General features: G+C 36.6%; 1 protein-coding gene and 2 long non-coding RNA genes across 4 annotated transcripts in view; 2 read left to right on the forward strand and 1 right to left on the reverse strand.

The window, feature by feature from the left end:
• Positions 1-11,572, reverse strand: part of LOC145726388 (kelch-like protein 17) — a 32,495-nt gene extending 20,923 nt beyond the window's left edge. Inside the window, exons 1-2 of one of the 2 annotated variants that reach the window (XM_081975432.1) lie at positions 11,067-11,572; positions 5,358-5,580 (exon numbers count right to left, since the gene is read on the reverse strand). In XM_081975432.1, the coding sequence (XP_081831558.1) occupies positions 5,358-5,555 (198 nt within the window). In that variant the 5' untranslated portion in view covers positions 5,556-5,580; positions 11,067-11,572. Of the gene's footprint in view, positions 1-5,357; positions 5,581-10,289; positions 10,426-11,066 lie in introns of those variants that run through there. The other variant, XM_081975433.1, reaches the window with a different exon arrangement.
• LOC145726408 (uncharacterized) lies at positions 145-840 on the forward strand. The gene is made up of 2 exons (XR_014177597.1): positions 145-700; positions 760-840. It is a non-coding gene; the product is annotated as an uncharacterized LOC145726408 (long non-coding RNA).
• LOC145726406 (uncharacterized) lies at positions 2,806-4,775 on the forward strand. Its single transcript, XR_014177595.1, has 3 exons — positions 2,806-4,212; positions 4,340-4,635; positions 4,695-4,775. It is a non-coding gene; the product is annotated as an uncharacterized LOC145726406 (long non-coding RNA).
• Positions 11,573-21,242: the final 9,670 nt, after the last annotated feature.

Genomic DNA, 21,242 nt, shown 5'->3' on the forward strand with positions numbered 1-21,242 from the left:
GATATTTTCTAGAAGGGGGATGCATTGTGTGGGGGGTATACTGGGAAACAAACTGGACACGTCAAAAGAGACCATAAGCGCTGTAGATGGAATGTTAATGTCTTTGAGTAGACCGCAAAGTTCTGTAGAATTTTTAATGGCGTATTTACTCTTAAAGTTAGAAGTAAGTAAAATAAAATTGTTCAACCATTCCGCTAGGCGGTGACATGGTGAGCCACAGAAGGAGACCACTGGTCTGATTGGAGTGTTCAGCTTGTGGATTTTAGGCAGTCCATAGAGTTTAGGAACAGAAGGATTGACAGGTGTGAAGTGCCTTCATTTTATCTTTTGACTTTAATTTATCCCCCCATTACACATACACCCCTTCAGGACATCCTATTTCTACTCATGTTTTTTATTACAGATAGACATGCAGTTTTAACATCATTCAACTTCTTCGGGTTTTGATTAAGTTTTTTCCCCCTTAAAGAATAAAAAAACCGAGCTAATAACTTCACTTTCTGACATCAACACTGGGTTTTGATTAAGTTTTTTTCCCCTTTGAGAATAAAAAACGGAGCAACCTGTCACCTCTGTACCAGAACTGGGTTTTTGATCAAGGTTTTTTCCCCCGTGCAGAATAAAAAACCACCTTGGTACATTTGGGTTCAGCTGTCCCCCCTTTTAGAATGACAGTCAGCAGACTAGTGATCTAGTTAAGGTAGGCTTCCATATCCTTAGTTCTATAAGTTTTTAATTAACACTCTGTATAACTTACAGCCTCTGAAGATGGGTGTCTGAATACACCCGAAACATGTTAGGCATTTAACAACCTTTTTAATAAATATTTGTGGAGATCGACTCTGAGTTTTGATTTCGCTTACACTCACTACTCCACTGTGTGCATATGGACTACTACTTCTCGATACAATCAGCTGGTCAAGCTTTCCTGGTCCGTGAACTGAAGAAGAACTTACTAAGGAGGAAGTTTACCCGCCTGGACATATGGTTCAACTCCGAGTGTCTGCGTAGAGGCCTACAACCCAAGTATGTCTCTTTGCGATCCAACTCCAACACCTCAGCCTCCAAGAAGGCACTCCATCATGCCTCGAGGATCTGGATCAAAGAGGAGGTAAAAAGATTGTACTTTAGACTAAGCACCACTGAGCTTAAGCTCAAATGTATTTATTTCAAAATTACTAGTTTATTACATTCGATTGAATTTGATGTCTTACACCACTCTCTACTAGATTATGTATCTGACTTGGGCGACAAGAAGCACAGTGTCCTAATTGGTAAACTCTCACACCTCACTCAAAACTGCCCCCCCCCCTTTGCTCTCAGACACCCACCTCCAATGATCCTCATAGATAGCCCCCCCCACAACCTTACTACATGTTCACCCCCAACTCCTCTCCCTCATCCTCCACTTGACTCACCTACCAACGATGACAACCCCATTTTTGACAATGACATTTTTCATGGTACTTTCGGAATCCCACCTCACCAACCCTCCACCTTCCCTTTCCATCGCCGCACACTAAACTTGTCCAATTTTGCTCTATCCGACTCTGATCTTGAGATTCTCAACTTAGGTTTGAAATTTAACTACAATTTTCAACCGAGAGCACTGGACTTACAGACCCTTGCCGCAAACATAGAAAATGTCATCGCTAGAGGTCTTCCTGAAACAGCACAGGGCGCCCTGCGTTCCTCATGTGCCTCTTATCTAAATAAATACCACCGGCAACTCTCTGAGCAAACACAAACTCCTCTTACTTCAAATCTGAACAAAAATCTCATGTCTCTGCGCCGCAGAATTAAAGACCATGACCTGGTGGTGACCAGAGCGGACAAGGGTAACTGTGTGGTGGTGATGGACAGGGAACAGTATGACACTAAGGTTCTTGATTTCCTGAATACTCCCTCTTTTCAGGCTCTATCTACATCCCCTCTTGACAAATTCCTCACCAAGTTTAAATCAGTTATCAACACAGCACAAACCACCCTCTCTTCTTTGAACTGCAACAAATATAGACTCCTCCCTGTCAATCCTTCTGTTCCTAAACTCTATGGACTGCCTAAAATCCACAAGCTGAACACTCCAATCAGACCAGTGGTCTCCTTCTGTGGCTCACCATGTCACCGCCTAGCGGAATGGTTGAACAATTTTATTTTACTTACTTCTAACTTTAAGAGTAAATACGCCATTAAAAATTCTACAGAACTTTGCGGTCTACTCAAAGACATTAACATTCCATCTACAGCGCTTATGGTCTCTTTTGACGTGTCCAGTTTGTTTCCCAGTATACCCCCCACACAATGCATCCCCCTTCTAGAAAATATCCTCTCCCATCCCGGTAATCTCGCTCCACCTGTCATCAATGACATAATTGCCCTGGTTTCACTTGTCATTGATCAAAACTTCTTCCAATTTAAAGACAGATTTTACGCTCAAAAGGACGGTTTGGCAATGGGCTCTGGTCTCTCTCCTCTCTTATCCGAAATCTTTATGTCAAACATTGAATCATCCCTTGAGAAATCCCCTCTTTTCTCCAAAATTCTTTTCTACAAGAGATATGTAGATGACATCTTTTGCATCTTTAATGGCACTTTGCCTGAGCTCCACCAATTCTTTGACTTTCTTAATACCCTGCATAATTCTATTGCGTTCACTATGGAACTTGAGTCTTCACAATCACTGCCCTTTCTTGACATTTTGATTTCCAGAGTAGACAACAGCATTGAGTTCTCAATATACCACAAACCCACTAGCACAGACAGTATCATTCCTTTCTCCTCTAATCACCCTTTTTCCCAAAAGACTGCCTCCTTGAACTGCTTTTTCCACAGATTGTTTAGCATACCCCTGCTGGAGCCCAGCTTTAACAAGGAACTTTCATGGATCAGAACGGTGGCTACCAACAATGGTTTCCCTCCTAGTTTAGTTAACAAAATCTACTACAACCACTTCAAGAAATTTGTCAACAAATGGCTCACAATTGGAGAGCATGACACTGAGACTAGATACTTCTCAATACCTTACTTGGGGCCTTTTTCTCTTGGTTTCAAGTCCCTGTTCAAGTCCTATGGCATCTCCATCTGCTTTAAAGTATCACACTCTGCATCCCGTTTCCTTGTCAACTCCAAAGATCCAACTCCGCTCCTTAATAAGTCTGGTGTTTACCAGCTCTCTTGCTGCACGGCCAACTGTGAAGCTGTCTACGTTGGTCAAACAGGTAGAAAATTTGCAACTCGAATACATGAACACAAGAGAGAGTTTGAAAAATTTATTAACAACCCAAATTTGAACACTATCTACATGAAATCACTATTTTCACGCCACCTTCGCCTTAATAACCACACTTTCAACGTTGATGAGGGCTTTAAGCCCCTCCATTTCTGTGGAAAAGGCAATCTGCTGGACCTTCTGGAGGTTCTTGAAATCCACAAGGCTTCATCCAACGATAAGGTGGTCTGCCTTAATGACCAGCTTAGACATAGCTCCACTCCTTTCTTCAGATCCCTCAATTTCTAGTTTCCCAGACTTTTCCCGCCCCCCTACATCAGATTTCAACCCCCATTTACCCTTAATCAATTCCCACTGTTTGATACTTACGTTTGCTTCACCTGTGCTCAAGAACGGTGTTTAATCTGTGCTTTTGTGTCCCCAGGTTGTAGGTTGCTCATTACTTAATGTTAATCTAATTCTAAATTTTAATTTTTTAAATTTTGTTTTTCTTTCTTTGCTTTCATTTGTTGATTAACCATTGTATTATTTGTAAAACCTATAATTAGGCAGTCGGATGATTAGTGTTAAGTGCTAATTTAACCTAACTTTATTTGTTTACACTGTATTGTTTTGATGAGTGGACCGATCACACATGTATTGTCTGCTGTCAGCTGTCTGTCATGTCCGACTCTGGGGGTTTTTGACCTTTTCAGTTCTCTAGGGGATTTGGTTTTTTGGTTTTTTTGGGTTTTTCGAATTTGGCAATATGTTGCTGCCCCCTAGACTTCCGCTTCCTGCAACCTGCCCTTGGCGTGGGTTGGAAGCCATTTTGGCCACTCCATGTCCTGCTGCACCCAAGCCATGTTGGCCTGCACGGTCACACCTCCACAGTGACAAAGGGAAAGTCACCCTCATTTTAATCTGTTTAATGTTGAACTTGTGAGTGTCCACCGCGGTTTTTGTTGTGTGACGTCCCTTTCGTGTCCATTTGGTCTCCTCAGGTAAGATATACAGTTTAGCCCCCCCATTTTGACTTGCCTTCATTTTATCTTTTGACTTTAATTTATCCCCCCATTACACATACACCCCTTCAGGACATCCTATTTCTACTCATGTTTTTTATTACAGATAGACATGCAGTTTTAACATCATTCAACTTCTTCGGGTTTGATTAAGTTTTTTCCCCCTTAAAGAATAAAAAAACCGAGCTAATAACTTCACTTTCTGACATCAACACTGGGTTTTGATTAAGTTTTTTTCCCCTTTGAGAATAAAAAACGGAGCAACCTGTCACCTCTGTACCAGAACTGGGTTTTTGATCAAGGTTTTTTCCCCCGTGCAGAATAAAAAACCACCTTGGTACATTTGGGTTCAGCTGTCCCCCCTTTTAGAATGACAGTCAGCAGACTAGTGATCTAGTTAAGGTAGGCTTCCATATCCTTAGTTCTATAAGTTTTTAATTAACACTCTGTATAACTTACAGCCTCTGAAGATGGGTGTCTGAATACACCCGAAACATGTTAGGCATTTAACAACCTTTTTAATAAATATTTGTGGAGATCGACTCTGAGTTTTGATTTCGCTTACATGGTATAGTTTTGTTTATTTTTTCTAACAAAGTCCTAGTGAGGGCTTTGAGGATGATGTTGAGAAGCGTTATTCCACGATAATTGTCTGGGATTGTTTTCTGGCCCTTTTTAAATATACAGGGTGGTTCAAATTGATTGTAGGATAGTTTGAGAGTGGAAAGTACATTAAAAATAAACTCCAAAGTGTCATATAAACTGTAGTAAAAAAGTGACCCTAGCGGAGTTAGAGCACCTTAAAGGTGAGCCACTAAAACCATTTTCTTATTTTTAATTCCTAGACGAAAAAAGTTATTCAAATGAAAAGTGGTCATTTAGGATTTTGTTCACTTTTCTAACATAATCTGGACAAATACAGCGGCTGTTCAAAAAGTTTGAAGCTTTAAATTTCTTTAACCTGTAATTTTAGATCGTTCGAGTGGGCACATGTGTTACGACTTATAGACTATTTCCAGAAGGAGAAAGTGGCTGGAAATACATTTATTACCGCTAAACGCGGTCTCCAATGTAAGTTTTTTTAATAATTGAAGAAAATAATAGCAAGTAGTAGTAGTAAGTACCTGTCCATGTTGTCTCATTCGTTGTATATTACCTAGTGCATTTACACTATGTTTGTCGTTTTTATGACAATAATCCTTATTGGTAAACGGTGGCAAATCTATCCCTTCGGAGGTAGTTTTCGAGGTAGTCTCAGTGCTTTCGGATAAATGCAGTCGGTCTAGAACTACACCAGGTTCTTCTAAGTTGTTATTCATCATTGTCAGTTTTATATAGTCTTCAGATCTGAAATTAAATAAAGTATGTTCAATATTTATACTCCTAATTAATTCGCCAGTTTCACTTTATGGTTTCAGGTTAATTTTGCAAAATATAGAGTTTTTTTATTTTATACACCATTTGGTAGCCCAACTTTCTAATGGTTTAAAAATGACAAAATTAAAAATACTGACATAGTCATATCTTAAAGTAGGTACTTTCGTTACTACTCATTCAAAAACTTATCTGCAATATTAACTTGTGTGTGTGTTCTGTAAGTTTTTAGGTAAATATTCCAGGGAAAGTCCACGATTATTAGAACCGGACAAACAGGACCGAAAATCACTCCATTTTTTGTAAATCACTACCAAATCGTAATTCCTTTACCTCAAATATGAAATAATACGTTTAGAACTAGTATGTATAAACATTGCAGAATTAAATTTGTGTGCTTTATTTTTATTTGTTTATGTTTTTTTTTTAGTTTTATTTATTCCCGAATTCCCTCGATTCTATAGAAGCTTATATAAACAGCTGAGCTATGACCTGTAGTTAATTGTTGTGATTGTTAAGAGTAGTTGTCAGTTGGAGATTAGACAGTAGTTGTCACTGTTGTTTGTAAACCAAGTCGAATATACAATGTATGATAAAAGTATTCGTCGTGTTTTTAGAGGAAAAACGGTACATTTGGTGTCAGAAGTAGGATTGGAGATCCAGGAAGACTTCAAGAAAGAAGAATCCAACCAACCTTCAAGAAGTGGACTCTGATTTAATGCCTGTAAGTACACGACTACAAAAATCGAAAATGGAGGAGGCAGTGAAACAGCTATGTAATGGAAATGAAGAAGGAATTAAAAGTAAGTCAAGCTGAAATGAAAACCAGCCAAAGTAAGTAAGTCAGGACAGCAAACTAGAGGAAATGAAATCAAACCAGGACAGCAAGTTGGAAGAAATAAAAGCAACCCAAGTGAGTCAAGATCAGTTTGAGGTGAAGTTGGAAGAAATGCAAGCCATCTAAGATCGTAAGCTAGACGATATAAAAGGACAAATAAAGGACCAGTTAAATTGTGTGATTGGTGAACTGAAAAGCGAAATGGAATACCGGATGAGAAATTTGGAAGAAAAAGTCGAAAAGCGAATAAGAAGAGTCAGTCGAGGAAACTGTGCAGAACTTCCAGAGGGAAGTTGATAAACTACAAGAAATGTCACTGAAGTGAAGCCAACTCTAGTTGCCAGTTCAAATGCTTGTTCCAACATTAAACCTCCAGTTTACGATGATAAGACCTAATGGCAGATTTACAAGAAGCAGTTCGAGGCTGCTGCTGATGAGGGCGAATAACTGGACATCAAGTGACAAAGCCACCGCCTTTATCACTTACAAAAGAAGCTCTGAAGGTTTTCCAGAATCTAGATGAAGGCCACTACAAAAACTACGACGACTTGATCCATCGCCAGATGTCATGGTGCCTTTGCCTACATCTGGGTGTTTGAAGCGGTAAAACAAGTGTCACGAGAATATGCACGAGTGCGCCAAATAAGAATCTGTACACCCAAGTACGGGAACCGTTATGATAATCCAGACCACTCAATAACCTAGTCAGAGTTGAATCGTCAACTGGAGACCTTGCGAAAGGAGGAAAAGTGGAGTAAAGTAAACAGCCAAAACAATAATCGTAGTGCGCAAACGAAGCCGTTTTCTCATTCTTTTGAATCGTTTGAAAATCCAAAAATGTACAATGATTTGTTGGAGGAACCACAATTACCTTACTAGGATGTTGTCAAATATAGACTTAAATAGCTGTTAGATAATGAGTTGTACAATTAACATTGCAGTACAATTAGTTACAATTGGTAAGAACAAGCTTTGCCACCAATACTAATCGGATATTTAGGCTATCAAATATATTTTGATGAATAAAAACAATAAAATTCAGTTGGAGTATTAAATATAAATACCTAAAAAAAAAAGCGTCTGGTAACGTCGCATAACAGAGGATAACTGATATTTGACAATTACTACGTTTCCATGCAAATTAAAAACTTTGCCTTGTAAACCCGTTTTCAATTCGGTTTCAATCTTATTTCACTTCAAGGTCGATTCGCCGATTTTTCGGGATTGAAATAGCAGAATTTTGAAATCGAGAAAATACATCACAATTGTGTATTGTCAACGTGTAAATGTCATTTTTCACTTCTATAAGTTAGAGAGCATAACCAAAAATTTTTCGTTTTATCATTTGAATTGTTTCTAATCTCATTAATTGTTGTTATTAATAAAGTAAGCAATAATTACATTTTACCTTATCATGACTACCAGAAATGTTTGGCTGGACAAAGAAGTAAAACTTCTACTGGAAATTTTCCAACACAAAACATCAATCGGTATTTTGATACCAGGAAGTATAAAAATGGAGAAAATTACCAATTGGTTTATGAGGAATTAGTAAAGAAAGGTGTAATTACTAAGAACGTTTTGCATATTGCTACACGTGAAATTGGTTTGAGCATGAGACAAAAGGTAGCAAAGGCAATTAAGGTAAATTAAAAGCGAAATTTTAGTTACTTAGGGAAAAATTTCAATTTAATAGTCAAACCTTGGTTCAGTGGAGTGGGATGTTTTTAATCATGCCGAAAGTGACCAAGTCCCTTCCAGGGGTCGAATATTTCTTTTTACTGATAACGGACCATAATTCATGGAAACGAATGGGATCTGATTTCTCTGTATTTCTCGGAGCGTCATCTTGTAAACTGGGCCAAAATGGGTGATCTAAGGATGCTAACAACTGTTCTGGAATGGCCGCCCCCAGAGTGGGGACAGGCAAAATTGGACTAAAAGAACTTTTAAATCTTCTGATACACTTCCACACCCTATCAATACTAGTCAAAGGGTTAAGATTCTCACAAAAAGACTGAAAGTTAGTTCGTTTTTTTTCTCTTAATATTTTCCTAGTATGAGCCCTTACTTTCCTGAAATTAACATAATTGTCTAACGAGGGCGCATTGAGATATTGTTTTAATGCAGTTTTCTTACTTTTGATTGCTTCCGAGCAATCATTGTCCCACCATGGATTTCTCAATTCTCTTTGCATTCCTAAATTTAGGAATTGGAACCTCCGCTGACTTAAGAATTGAGTTTTCCAAAGTTTCGTAACTGATAATCTTGTTTTTGGCAAAATCCTCAAGAATCAAGTCTGAAAAAACCGGCCAATCTGCTTTTTTGGTAGCAAACTGCACACAAGAGTTTGCTCTTGACTGTGTATGATCAATGACCGTTTGCAAACTGCATCCTATTGGAAAATGATCACTCATGCCACTGTAAGTACACAAGATGTAAAAAAAAAATTGTCAACAAGAGCAGGGGAAATCAATACAATGTCAGGAACACTTTTATGCTGATCCGGCGCCGTTAATCTAGTTGGTTTACCGTTATTCGCACATATTAAATTAGAATCCGAAATGAAATCAAACAATACTATTCCATTCCTGTTGGAAGAACCAGAGCCCCACAGAGGGTGTTGAGCATTTAAATCTCCCAAAAAAATCAGCTTTTTATGTGAACATATCTGAATTAAACTATAACTTCTTTAAGCTCTATAATTAAAACCTGTACGTTTTGATTAGTATTCAAATTATGATTAATGATCTTAAATGGAATAATAATGGCAATGCCACCTGGACCGTTTGGATTGTCTTGTCTAATCACGTGTTAACCAGAAAATGAAACGTTATGTTTAGCTTGCAACCAGGTCTCATTTAATGAGACCAAGTCTGGGCTATTATTTCGCAATAGCGTAACCAGAGAGTCCCGGTTGGAAACCAGACTCCGTATATTCCAATGGATGAGTTTCAAACAACTATGAGCCATGAGAAAAGAGTAAGCAGAAGAAACCAAGACCAATCCAAACTTACTAAAGTAGTCAGACAAAGAAAAAACCAAAGTCAAGACCCTATAGTTACAAAGCTTGTCTAAAGATTATGCTGAAAGGAAAATTATATATATATATATATAAACAATCTTTATTTTTCAAAAGAAAAAACGGCTATCGACCGTTACGGTCTTTCTGCCTATGTATACATGGTTTTTTTTTATATTTAAAATTATTAAATTAAAAAGGAGAAAAACAGAGCAAAAATAATTTTGTAAAAAGTAAATTTTATAAAATTATGAATAAATTAAGTTATTTATGAAAATGTAGTAAATTTTGAAAACTAATATAATTGTTATTTTTATTGTTGTTATGATTTTATTTTTTTTAATTAAGGTTAGTGGATGAAATTAAAACTTGCGCAAATTCTATCCTGAGAATTAGTTTGTGAGGCTAAAAATGAGGCGTTCAAGGCTGCCTGGAGTGTGTTGGGAAAATCCTGAAGTAGGATTTGGGAATTTGAGTTGTCTTTGTTGTTCCGTGGGAATAGTTTGTTAGCATCAAATAAAATTATGTTATATTCTGCAATAGCCTTGTTGATATTGTGTTTTCGAATGTATTCTTTACAATTTCTGCTTGTTGGTTCGTCACAATTAGGACAGTTTTTGGGGGCTTTGGAGTTGTTAACTCTATCACAAGTCTCATTTTCCTGGTGTACTTTTAAGCAGTCTTGACATGCTTCCTTGTTTTTGCATTGATTTTTGTGATGCCCATACTTATAACATTTAACACACAATATTATAGGTCTGATGTATGGTAAAACTTTAGACTTGGTATTAAATAGTTCAATTTCTACAGGTAGATTCTTACCTGCAAATTGTAACAGAAAAGTGTTGCTGGGAACTATTCTCGTAACACCATTCTCTGCAATTCGCCTGTTGAATCTAGTTGCATCCACAATTTTGATTGACTTTGAGCCTCTGGTACCAATTCCATAATGTATCAGGTCTTTCTCAGTGATAGTGTCTCCCACATTTCTTATTATACCTCTGCAGTACAACATTAACTGGGGAATGTATGCATTATAGTTTTCCTTTGCCATAAGGTTACTTTTTATGAAGTTATTTGCACCAAAAGGTGTGTTGAAGGATATGCCCACTTTATTACATCCTTTAGGTTGCACCTCTTTCAAATCTTTCACATTATTTTGAAATAGTAATTTAGCCAGATTCATGGGATGGATATTTCTTGTTTGGTCCTTATGTTGAGCAATAACCAAAAAAGTAGGAAATGCGTCTTCTTCATATGCTGAGAATTTGTAAATTATTGATCTAAGTTTATGGATTAATGATGAATTGATCCAGTTTGCAGTCTTGAGAAGTAATTCTGCCTCAGGAATGTCCAAGTCTTTGTGTGTTTTTTTCTTCATTTGGGAGAAGATCTTCTAAATTAGGAATCTCCATGGGAGAGGCAGGTATTTGTTGAGACGGATGATTAAAGCTGCTAGGGGGGGGGGGGGCCCGAGGGCCCCCCTGTGCGGAATGCATGCAAAAGCTCTAAGCTAGAGTGTGTAGGCTACAGTTGGGTATAGTAGAGGAATAAGCGTGTTGCTGATAGAAAGCAAATAAATTAACAAATTGGACTCACCAGGTTAAACACACCAGCTCGGCCTTAATAAGATTTCTCGAAAACGGGCGAATAAACAGGGAAGCAAAAATTTCACAGCCACCACGTTCCGCACACCGATCGAAAAAAAAACTATTTGTTAATTGAACTGATTCACTTTGACTAGCACCATTTATTGACTCTGTTGACAGGGGACACGTGACAGTACGGTACTGACGGTAGTGACGGCCAGTACTTACTAGTGCTGTTTGGTTTTTGTTTTTGTATCTAACTAAATTATTTTATTAGGAAAATGCCAATCAATATTACGATCCCCGAAAGAGAATAGAACCTAGCAATCTCTTTGATCTTTATCTCAAAGAAAAATTTCATTTTTTGGTTTTTTTCTTCAGAATTTTGGATCCATATGGTTCTAATAATACAATTACAATTCCATACAATTAACGGCATCTAGTGGCTGTCCTCAACATATCCAACATAAGGTGCCAGATCGCGATGAAATTATTGATTTTTTTAATACAGCGCAATTCCGCCATCTACATCATGGTCTGCGAAGCTCAAAATCCACGCATCGGAAAACTGTGTTTTCACGACAATACTACAAAAATGGTACTATGTGAATAGTGCTTTGACCTATATTTCACTTCAGAAATCAAAGTATTAGTTCTGTAGAATAGTGTCAGTTAAGTTATACCTAGAAATACTGTTTTATAATTGATAGGTAACTGTCAGTTTGCTATTATTTATTATTATTTAATGGGTGAACTAAAACTCCTGGCCTAATGAAAAGGACCAAATTTATTAAAAAGTCTCATCACGCCAACCAAACGGAATACTTTTGAATTATTCTTTCTTCTACTTTACTTTTAAGCACAATTGTTACATTTACTTCTATGTTATAAAGAGGGTGTCCCGAAATTACACCGACCACGTTCTAGGGCAGCTTCAACAAGAAATTTTTTCGAAAAGTAGTAGTCCATTTGTGGAGTAGTGAGTGTAAGTGAAAGCAAAACTCAGAGTCGATCTCCACAAATATATACCTATGTTAGCAATCATATGAACTTCACACGGGCTCGTGGTATTTGAGTGCGTCTTTTATCAACCACTCTTGGATAGCGACATACTTATTGGTGTAAAAGGACGTCTTTGGGAATTTGCTAGGCTAAGTTATTTTAAGTGTCCTGAGAATTATTATTGTAACAGATAAGAGATGTATGTAATAAGATACTTGTGAGACGGGTGCTCTTAGGGTGTTTAGTTAAGGGATTTAAGAAAAGTGGAGGGCATTCTGATATTCACCAGCAGAGAGAGTGGTATATTGGAATAAGAATTATTAAATTGGTTTAGTACGGGGAAATTTGTTTTTATTCTTCCCTCAATTCTTACATATAGGTGAGTCTGGGAAGCGACACCCCCTTGTTATTTTTTAAACAAGAAAGAATTTTAAAAAAGGCTTTATATAAAAATTGTAAGGATGCATATGTACTATATTTTGCAACCACAATCTATTATACAGGGTGACTCATAATTAAGATACAAAGTAAAACAATATTTTTTTAAATGGAACCCTGTATATTTTATTATATATTTAAAAAGAACACACAATTTTGTTTAACATTGAATTGTCAGATATTAATAAATGATCGGAAACTTATACTATAAAAAAAATTAATTATGAAGCAGTAAAAATGACAGTAAATTATGACAGCAGTACTGACAGCAATGAATTAGCATTACAAATACCAGACAACAAGTACCAGCTAATAGAAACTATATTATTTTTATAATATTTTTTATTTTTTTATTTGCCTAAGTTAAAGTTTCCGATTAATTATTAATATCTGACAATTCAATGTTAAACAAAACATATTGTACATTTTGGGTTCATTTTAAATATGTAATACAATACCAGGTGTCCAAGAGCACCCTGGACATAGGAGATTAACATGGGAAAACGGTTTTGATTTTTTTGCGCCTGTACGGTGGATTTGATTGAAAAATCGTATTAATGACAGTTGTAGTACCTATCACGGACTAGTTTTCTGTATTTTTTTCAGATCTCTAACGTGAGCCGTTTTGTTGTAAAACACGAACGAAAATGCGAAAATTTTAACTTTTTACCTGCACTGTATAAGCGGTTTTCGAGCAACCATACCAGCAACAATGAAATGTTTACCCGTTACCCGACAACCGCCTATACAGTGCAGGCCAAAAGTTTAAATTTTCTCATTTTTGTTCGTGTTTTACGACGAAAGGGCTCAAGTTAGAGATCCGAAAAAATACAGAAAATTAGTCCGTGATAGGTACTACAACTTTCATTAATACGATTTTTCAATCAAATCAACCGTACAGGCGCAAAAAAATCAAAACCGTTTTCCCATGTTAATCTCCTATGTCCAGGGTGCTCTTGGACACCTGGTATATAAAAAAAGGGGCAAATAAAAGAAAAGTATATTGGGGCGAAAAAAGTAGGTACACTACGAGCATATGCGGTAATTAATACCGTAGTCAAAATATGGGGCGTTAAATTCCACGGGTTTACAATTTCAAAAATTATATGAGTTGCTAAACGTAATAAATAAACGGTTGCAAAATGTAACTTGAAGACTTTATAAAAGTCAAACGGGGCACGTAAGAGAAAAATTACAAAGTTTCAATATTAGGACGTTAACTGTTTTCACATGAAATAATATGGGCAAGCAGCGCTGGATAAGCATATTGCAGGTTTTCGAAGAATCGCAGTAAGCCTTTACAATGTATTAAAACAAAACCAGTGACAGGCAAATGGACAATTTATAATATAGGTTTATATTGTTACGGTCTGGGCCTACTATGCTCGATACTTCTTAACGAGCGCTCGCTTCGGGATGAAACCGATGCGCCGAAATATCTGGCCGGGCGCGTATTAAAGTAGGCTACAGTTAGGAAGCGCTACCTGGAAGATTCTTGAATGGTCAAGGCAACCCGCGAAGCATTTCGCGGTCATTCTAGAACGTGGTTTGCGAATATAAAAGAAGCGGCGTCGACGACAGTGTAGAGTAGAGTGTAGTGTTGTAGTGAATTTGGGAACGCGGTAAAGTTTAAATAGCGGAGTAATTGTGGAATTGTAGTAGTGTTTTTAGTAGCTGTATTAATTATTGTACGGAGTGTTTTGAAGTGTAAATAAATGTATTAATTGTTGAGCTAAATTGACTTTGTGTGAACCCACGGGAAAATCGTAACAATACAAAGGGATTTTTTTTTTTTTAGTGTATAACTTAACTAAGGCTATTATCAATATGCCTATATATTTTACAAGGGATTTTATTATTATAACGGGAATGTTAGACATTAAGATTAAAATAGCAGTAGGTAGTAATACGTTTTTTATTGCATTTAACACTGACGGGAGTAGCTACGCGAAGAAGCCACTACCAAATCAAGAGCGAACAAGGCTTTGGATCAGACTCGGTAAAAACTAATACACGCCACTGGAAATAGAAACTAGAATCAGCAAAAGTTAAAGGCCCGGGCATTTCTCTAAGGAGACTGGAAACGCTGACGATGAAAAACCAGCCACGGGACGTCAGACCGCGACCACAGTTGAGTCGGTTTGTGATCGTGGCCGCGGTAGGAATAGACACACTAAGCCGTGGTAACCTGCTTACCACGGTCACTCATCTTTCAAAAAACCTTCAGAGGTCAGAGAGATGTCGTTGCCAGCTTTGATTAGAAAGGATACGGCCTTAGAGGCACTCAGGCATAAACCAACGGAGCATAGCATAGTTTCGCACCATAGCCCGCTCGAGCTAGTGCGTGAATCAAATGTCCGCTGGATGCTCGTCTTCTACCAGGGTTACCAAAAGATCGATAGGCCATGCTTTCGCAGCCCCCATGCGTACTGAACTAGGCAGAAATTATGTTGCTCTAGTGATATCTTTGTCCTCGGCCAGTCATACTATCATCGGTTCCAGGTCCCATACCCTCTTCTTCCTTATATAAATTATAATTCCTGAGGTGTATCCATGCGGTCACCTCAGCCCCATATAACTAACAAATAGATACCTGCGGTGTACCCTTGTGGTCACCCCGATATAATTCAGTCCCGTTCCGGCTCGTCACTAATTAGATCACGAACCACACACCATGGCAATCGTGAAAATACAGTTCTGGGAATTGTTCCACTTGCACATCCAGAGCAGTAAACAGATATGTAGTTCCAGGCTCCAGACACCGTCCAAATTGTCTTCAGAAGCCGTGTTTAGTGCAGTGAAGTGCCGCGAAAAGAAGATAGAATCCCCAAACAAACAATAGTGCGCGGAATATTAGTGAATCGCGAGTGAAAAGTCTCCCCCCTAAGTGTTAAAGCATAGAGACATTAAGTTTTTTTTTTACAAACTCTAGAGGTAAGAAAATAACAAAAACATTTATTTTTATTCTAATTGTTATATGTTTTCTTTTATAATTTTTCTTTTGGGGAATGAACGGGATACTAGCGAAAATAACAGACATTTTTTTTATCAACCTATCGGAACTTGTGTCCATAGATACTAAATTTTATGATTTATTTTTAATTTTAATTCTGTGAAAAACTAGGGGCTATACTTTGTTGGTTAGTGTTTCAATGTAACTATGATAAGTTTTGTTTGTGTTGTTGTAATAAGGGGGAAAATCCATTAAGGATATTTTTACATTATCTCTTTTTTCTATATTATCATTATCTTTTTTTTTTTCTCTTTTTTTTTTTCGTTTGCTATAAGATTAAAATTTGTGGTGTCAAATTTCTGTTACATTACCACCATGATTAAAAACTTAAAAGTATCATTAATTTAATGTTATTTTGTTTAGAAGATTTGCCTAGTGAACTTTCTGTCAATATAATTAATATTGTGAAAAGCTAGGGACTACCTTTTGTCGGCCGGGGGAATGTGGGAACTTTAAATTCAGTAGCGCCTTAACATTTACAGGACAGGAAAATGTTTAACGTCAATTGAGTAATAAAAAGTAACATTTTGTGCTAAAGTTGGTGTTTTTTTTTTAGAAAAAAGCTCTGGACACATGATATAAATTTGGAAAGAAAAGAAAAAGGCGAATTTCATACACTCATGCCACAACTGCGACTAGATAAAAAGCCTTTTTATAAATATTTCAGAATGGACATTGCTTGTTTTGATGAAATATTAAATCTAATTAAAGATGACATCGAAAAACGATATACCAATTTACGAGAACACTACCAATTTACGAGAAGACTTAAATCGTATAAAATCGGATATTTCTTTACAAACTCTATTATCATTTCAGTTGAAGCCATCTTTGATTCGCAACGAAAACGACAGAAAACGCGGCTTGTCGCGAAAGAAATAAAATCCGCTGGAGTTTCGTTGTCGCCAGGCGAAATTTTCGCGCCAGTTTGTTGCTCCTCGTTATACGCCAAAGACTTTGAGTCGACGAATATTTCGCGAGGCGAAAATTTCGCCGTCGCACCGAATTATTCGCGCCAGTGTGTGCATTCCTAACATCTTCAGGTAGCCTTGTAAGGCCTCCTCAGAGGTTAGATCTTTAAGAAGGGGGATGTTAGGGTAGTATAAGAGAGTGTTCAAATAGTATAAGTCAGTCAACATTGTATGTTGACACTTCGAATAGAGGTTAGAATGGGTCGAGCAGTGTTAGAGGGAACGAAAGGAAAACACTTTACAGGCTTATTTTTTATAGTTAAGAGACTGTGCTGCCACCTCTGCAACAGCTCGCAGCTCAGGTGATGATGAGTAGTAACATCTGCGTCTTCAGAAATCTCCATGTTAAAAGCACTTTAAGAAACGTTTCAGCTCAAAATATTAAAGACAGAATAGCACAATAATGACGTTGTCAAGATTGTAAACAAATCACCAGTCGTTTATTCAACTTCAACAAACAACAATCAAACACTTTCCACCTGAGTATGTAATATACTATTAAAATAGCGACAATCTGACTACAAATATAAACATACCTATTCCTATTCTGTTTCTAAATCCTGCAACAACATTATTAAGCATCTATGTTAGTTTCCCTGGCTAAGTTGAGTTTAAGGACAACTTAGATAAGTTTAGTTTAGGCTGTGTCATTTTGCACCTGATCTGTCACATTCAAACCTCAACTTCGCTTAAAGTTGTAGTTAAAATCGACTTGGAAGTGCCGGGAAAAGCAGTATTAAGAAATATGCTCCTAAAAATCTAATTTGCTATTAAAGCTGTAATTTAAAACAGTTTGGATATGTGGTAATTTCTCAACGGCAGTAGTATATGATATACAGGGTGATTCACGGTGATGGTATATTAAAAGTCTCTACAGAACAACTCAATATTCTTCATTAAAATTTGGAGTGTAGCCTAAATTGGGTCTTTCCAAAATATTTAGGACTTTTGTTACCAGATGAGTCGGAAAGAACACCAACTTTTGATTTTCAAATGAAACACCCTGTTTCTAATCTCATTTTTGAATTCCTCGCAAGAAGGCTAGTAATTAATGTTAATACTTTCCTAAATTAAATAGATATAAATATAAAACGGTAGTCTAAATTTTAATTAAATTCTCAAATCCTGAAAGGTTTGCTTATGTTATAATAGTATATTAAGTATCAAGAACAGTAAGTAAGCTTTACTGATCAATGACAAAGTTTGGATTCTAATTTGTCTGAGATCAGTAAAGCTATTATTGTTCGTGATGCTTATACTATTTTTTGTACGACTTGAACAAAATCATCTTAATTATTAAATAAAATGAAAATATTCTAATAAATTCCTTTTAATCCTGTATGTTACTTCCTGTTCAGCTGAACGGTAAGTACAGCAGGTATTTACTTCCCGGTTTCTATTCTATTCTTAATTTCTATTATTATACAGGGTGATTCACAACCTTATAGACATAGAGCAGGGGCGTGTAGAGGATCTCAAAACAAGTCGTGTTGCCGTTTAACTTTTTTTTCTCAGGCTCCATGGTTAACGAGATACAAGGTGTTAAAGTTTCAAAAAAATATTGATGTTTTCTTTTTAACTCCTACAGTTTGAGATACATATAGAATGAGATATTTTGTGCAAGTTTTAAACTACTAGGCTACTGTTTAGACCCTTTACCCGTAGGTAATCCAACTGGTTGCGAAGATCTATCTATACGGCGTCTTTTTTAGTAAGGACATATCTCTTTTTACCCCACCGAACTGCGAATTATTTGGGAAAACATGACACATTTGCAGTCTATGTGGGGTTTCTGAGTGATTAACTATAAACTTTTATTTTTATTTTTTACCACAAAAAATAGAGACTAGAAAGATATTTTTTTTTACTTATAATTTCTTTTACAGTCATTTTTTATAATGGTACATTTATTACTAATACGACTCCATAAATCTTCTCTAGATTCAACGGAAGTTGAATATACAAAGTCCCCCAGAAAAAACAATCACACTTATTCAAATCTGGCGATCGCGGTGGCCAGAGTTGCAGGAAATTATTTCCGCGACTTATCCATCGATTTCAAAACTGTTGGTTCAAAAATTCACAAACTTTCATAGAAAAATGCGTAGGCGCACCATCGTGCATTTACCACATATCAAGCCGCAATTGACTAGGCAAATCTTCAAGATGCTCTGGAAGAGTGTTTTATAGGAAAAGCAAATAACTTTCACCATTCAAGCAATTAGGTAAAATAACTGGCCCAACCAAATATCGTCCAAGGATTCCAGCCCACACATTTATTTAGAATTCCTTTTGGTAATAATGGGGGTTATTGTAATATGTGGATTTTGATTCGAATATTCATGGCTGTTGTGAAGATTTATGATTCCTCTCCGCGTAAAGCAGGCTTCATCAGTGAAAAGGATACTTCTGTAAAAAAAAACGTTCTGATTTAAGATAAAATTGCAAAAAATCATCCTTGACTCTAAGTCTTGCGGTAACAGTTCTTGAACTGTTTGATAATGATATGGATCCAGCATATTACGTCGTATAACTAGATGGACTGTGGTATGTTAAACTGCCGGGATATTCTTCGGGTACTGGTTGTTGTTGGGTTCATTTTCAATGTGGCTTAAAACTTCTCATTTCGTGCGTTCACTGCGTAAATGCGACCTCCGTTAATGCGTTGGCAAAGAGAGCCCGTCTCCCGAGCTTTTCGTTCAACATCATTATTTCATTCAACAATATAGCAAAGGTTTGTGGATTTGGAAATCTTCTTCGGTACTCCACCACACTTCTTTGGCAGTTACCCTCACAAAAATACCTAATACTAATATGAATTGGTCATTAAATGATAATTTTCCAGCCATTTTTATTAAAAACAGCTTGGTTTAACGAAAACTGATGCTTGTAATTTGTCAGATTTGACAAGAAAATCTAGTAGCACAGCTATGCTACTTCAAAAAATCAAAGGTATTTAAAAACTGACGTTCTCAATGAATAAAAAAATATAGCAGGAAGGAGCAATAGCAACCAAAGTGGAAGACAAAAATCGTTCAGAAAATCAGTGACGATAATCAATCTGCTGTTGCCCACTATTCACAAATCCACTCGTCTATAATAATTCAACTAATTTAAGTTTGCAAAAATTATATTATATAGTTATTATTTAACGGACCAAAAAGCAAAACAAACAAAAACAACAAATTTTTACGGTTTTTAGCTAACTTCACATACCACCAAATATAAACAATACTGTTTACAACTAACTTGGAAGTTTCAACTTCAATTGCGCAGTAGGCGAATGTCGGCGACAAAGATGGCGACTTCCGTCTTGGTCGCTTAATGCACAAACGGGGTATATTGTTACCTCCTGATACTTACTGTTATAAAAATAATTTATTAAAAGTTGAGAAAAAAGTTCATAAGGAAATTTTACTTATACTGATACCATTTTGCATCAGGTGGGTACGATACCTATTACCTGCTTATTGCTCTGCAAATTACCCTTAAAATAATTTTACACTGACTTACTATTTTCGCAAATAATTTGAAAATGAGGGCAGCTTCGACAAAACTCCAAAAGATAAAACATTGCTTAAATTGAACAACAAATTTAAAAATTTGTTCGGTCGAAGTCAGTGGCGCACCATAAAAAAGTTCGGGTAAAATAGGTATATCCTTAAGAAAAAAGACGCTCTGTAGATTTTCGCAACCAATTGGATTACCTACGGGTAAAGGGTCTAAACAGTAGCTTAAGTTTAAAGTTTGAGCAAAATATCTCATAAACTGTAGGCGTTAAAGAGAAAAGACCAATATCTTTTGAAATTTTAACACCCTGTATCTCGTAAAAAAAAGTTATATGACAACTCGACGTATTTTGAAGTCCTCTACACGCCCCTACTCTGTCCATAAGGTTGTGAATCACCCTGTATTATGAAACACCTTGTATATTTATTCTGAAACGGGTTTATCTCAGACCCAGTCGTTAAAAATCGAGAATATTCCTAACTTTGCTTTGTCCGAGGGCAGAGAAAACCTTCTGGAAGATTCTGACGAGTACCTTCTGTACGAGTATCGAGTAGTATACAGGGTGACTCTCGCTGATGAATTTGGAGTGTAGCCTAGGTTGGGTCTAAACTCTTTAAAATGCATGTGTTCGTCCGTATTCAGATTTTTTGTATGGATTACGATACAATGGCATACTTTAAGGTGCGCCCTTTAAGAAAAAACTGTTAATAAGTCAGAAACGGTTAAAGGTAGGTATAGGAAATGTGTACATGGATTTCTTCTAAATTCAATGTTCTTTTTTCTACAAACGGATTAAAAATTCAACTTTTAACACGGTACTGAACTATTTAAGAAATAGCTTTTTAAGGCACTAGTGTTTTAAAAAAAGTGTTTTAAAGCACTTATATGCTATTTCGTAATATTGTCGGGACCTCTTTAGTAGTAGACCCAACGTGGCCTTTCTTGCAGCCTCATCAATCTGTTTCATGGCAATTTCTTTATTCATTTATGCGACGAAGTTAATATTAACACGTATTCAAAACTATATATTCAGAAAATGTTTTTAAATTGGAGGACAGCTTTCAAACAAATTAGGAGGTTATGGAATTATTGACAAATGGAACTGGTTTCGGTGGTCGCTTTGCTCGTCCTGCAAATGTTCACATATGTGCATTAAAAACGCACTTTTAACACTCATAAATAGCTATTATTACAAACCATAAAACACCGTATTACTACATCATACATGTATCCATTAAAAAAAACGCACTTT

This window comes from Ips typographus, linkage group LG3, assembly GCF_016097725.1.
Source record: "Ips typographus isolate SLU linkage group LG3, UJ_Ityp_2.0, whole genome shotgun sequence".
Classification (NCBI taxonomy): Eukaryota; Metazoa; Arthropoda; class Insecta; order Coleoptera; family Curculionidae; genus Ips; species Ips typographus.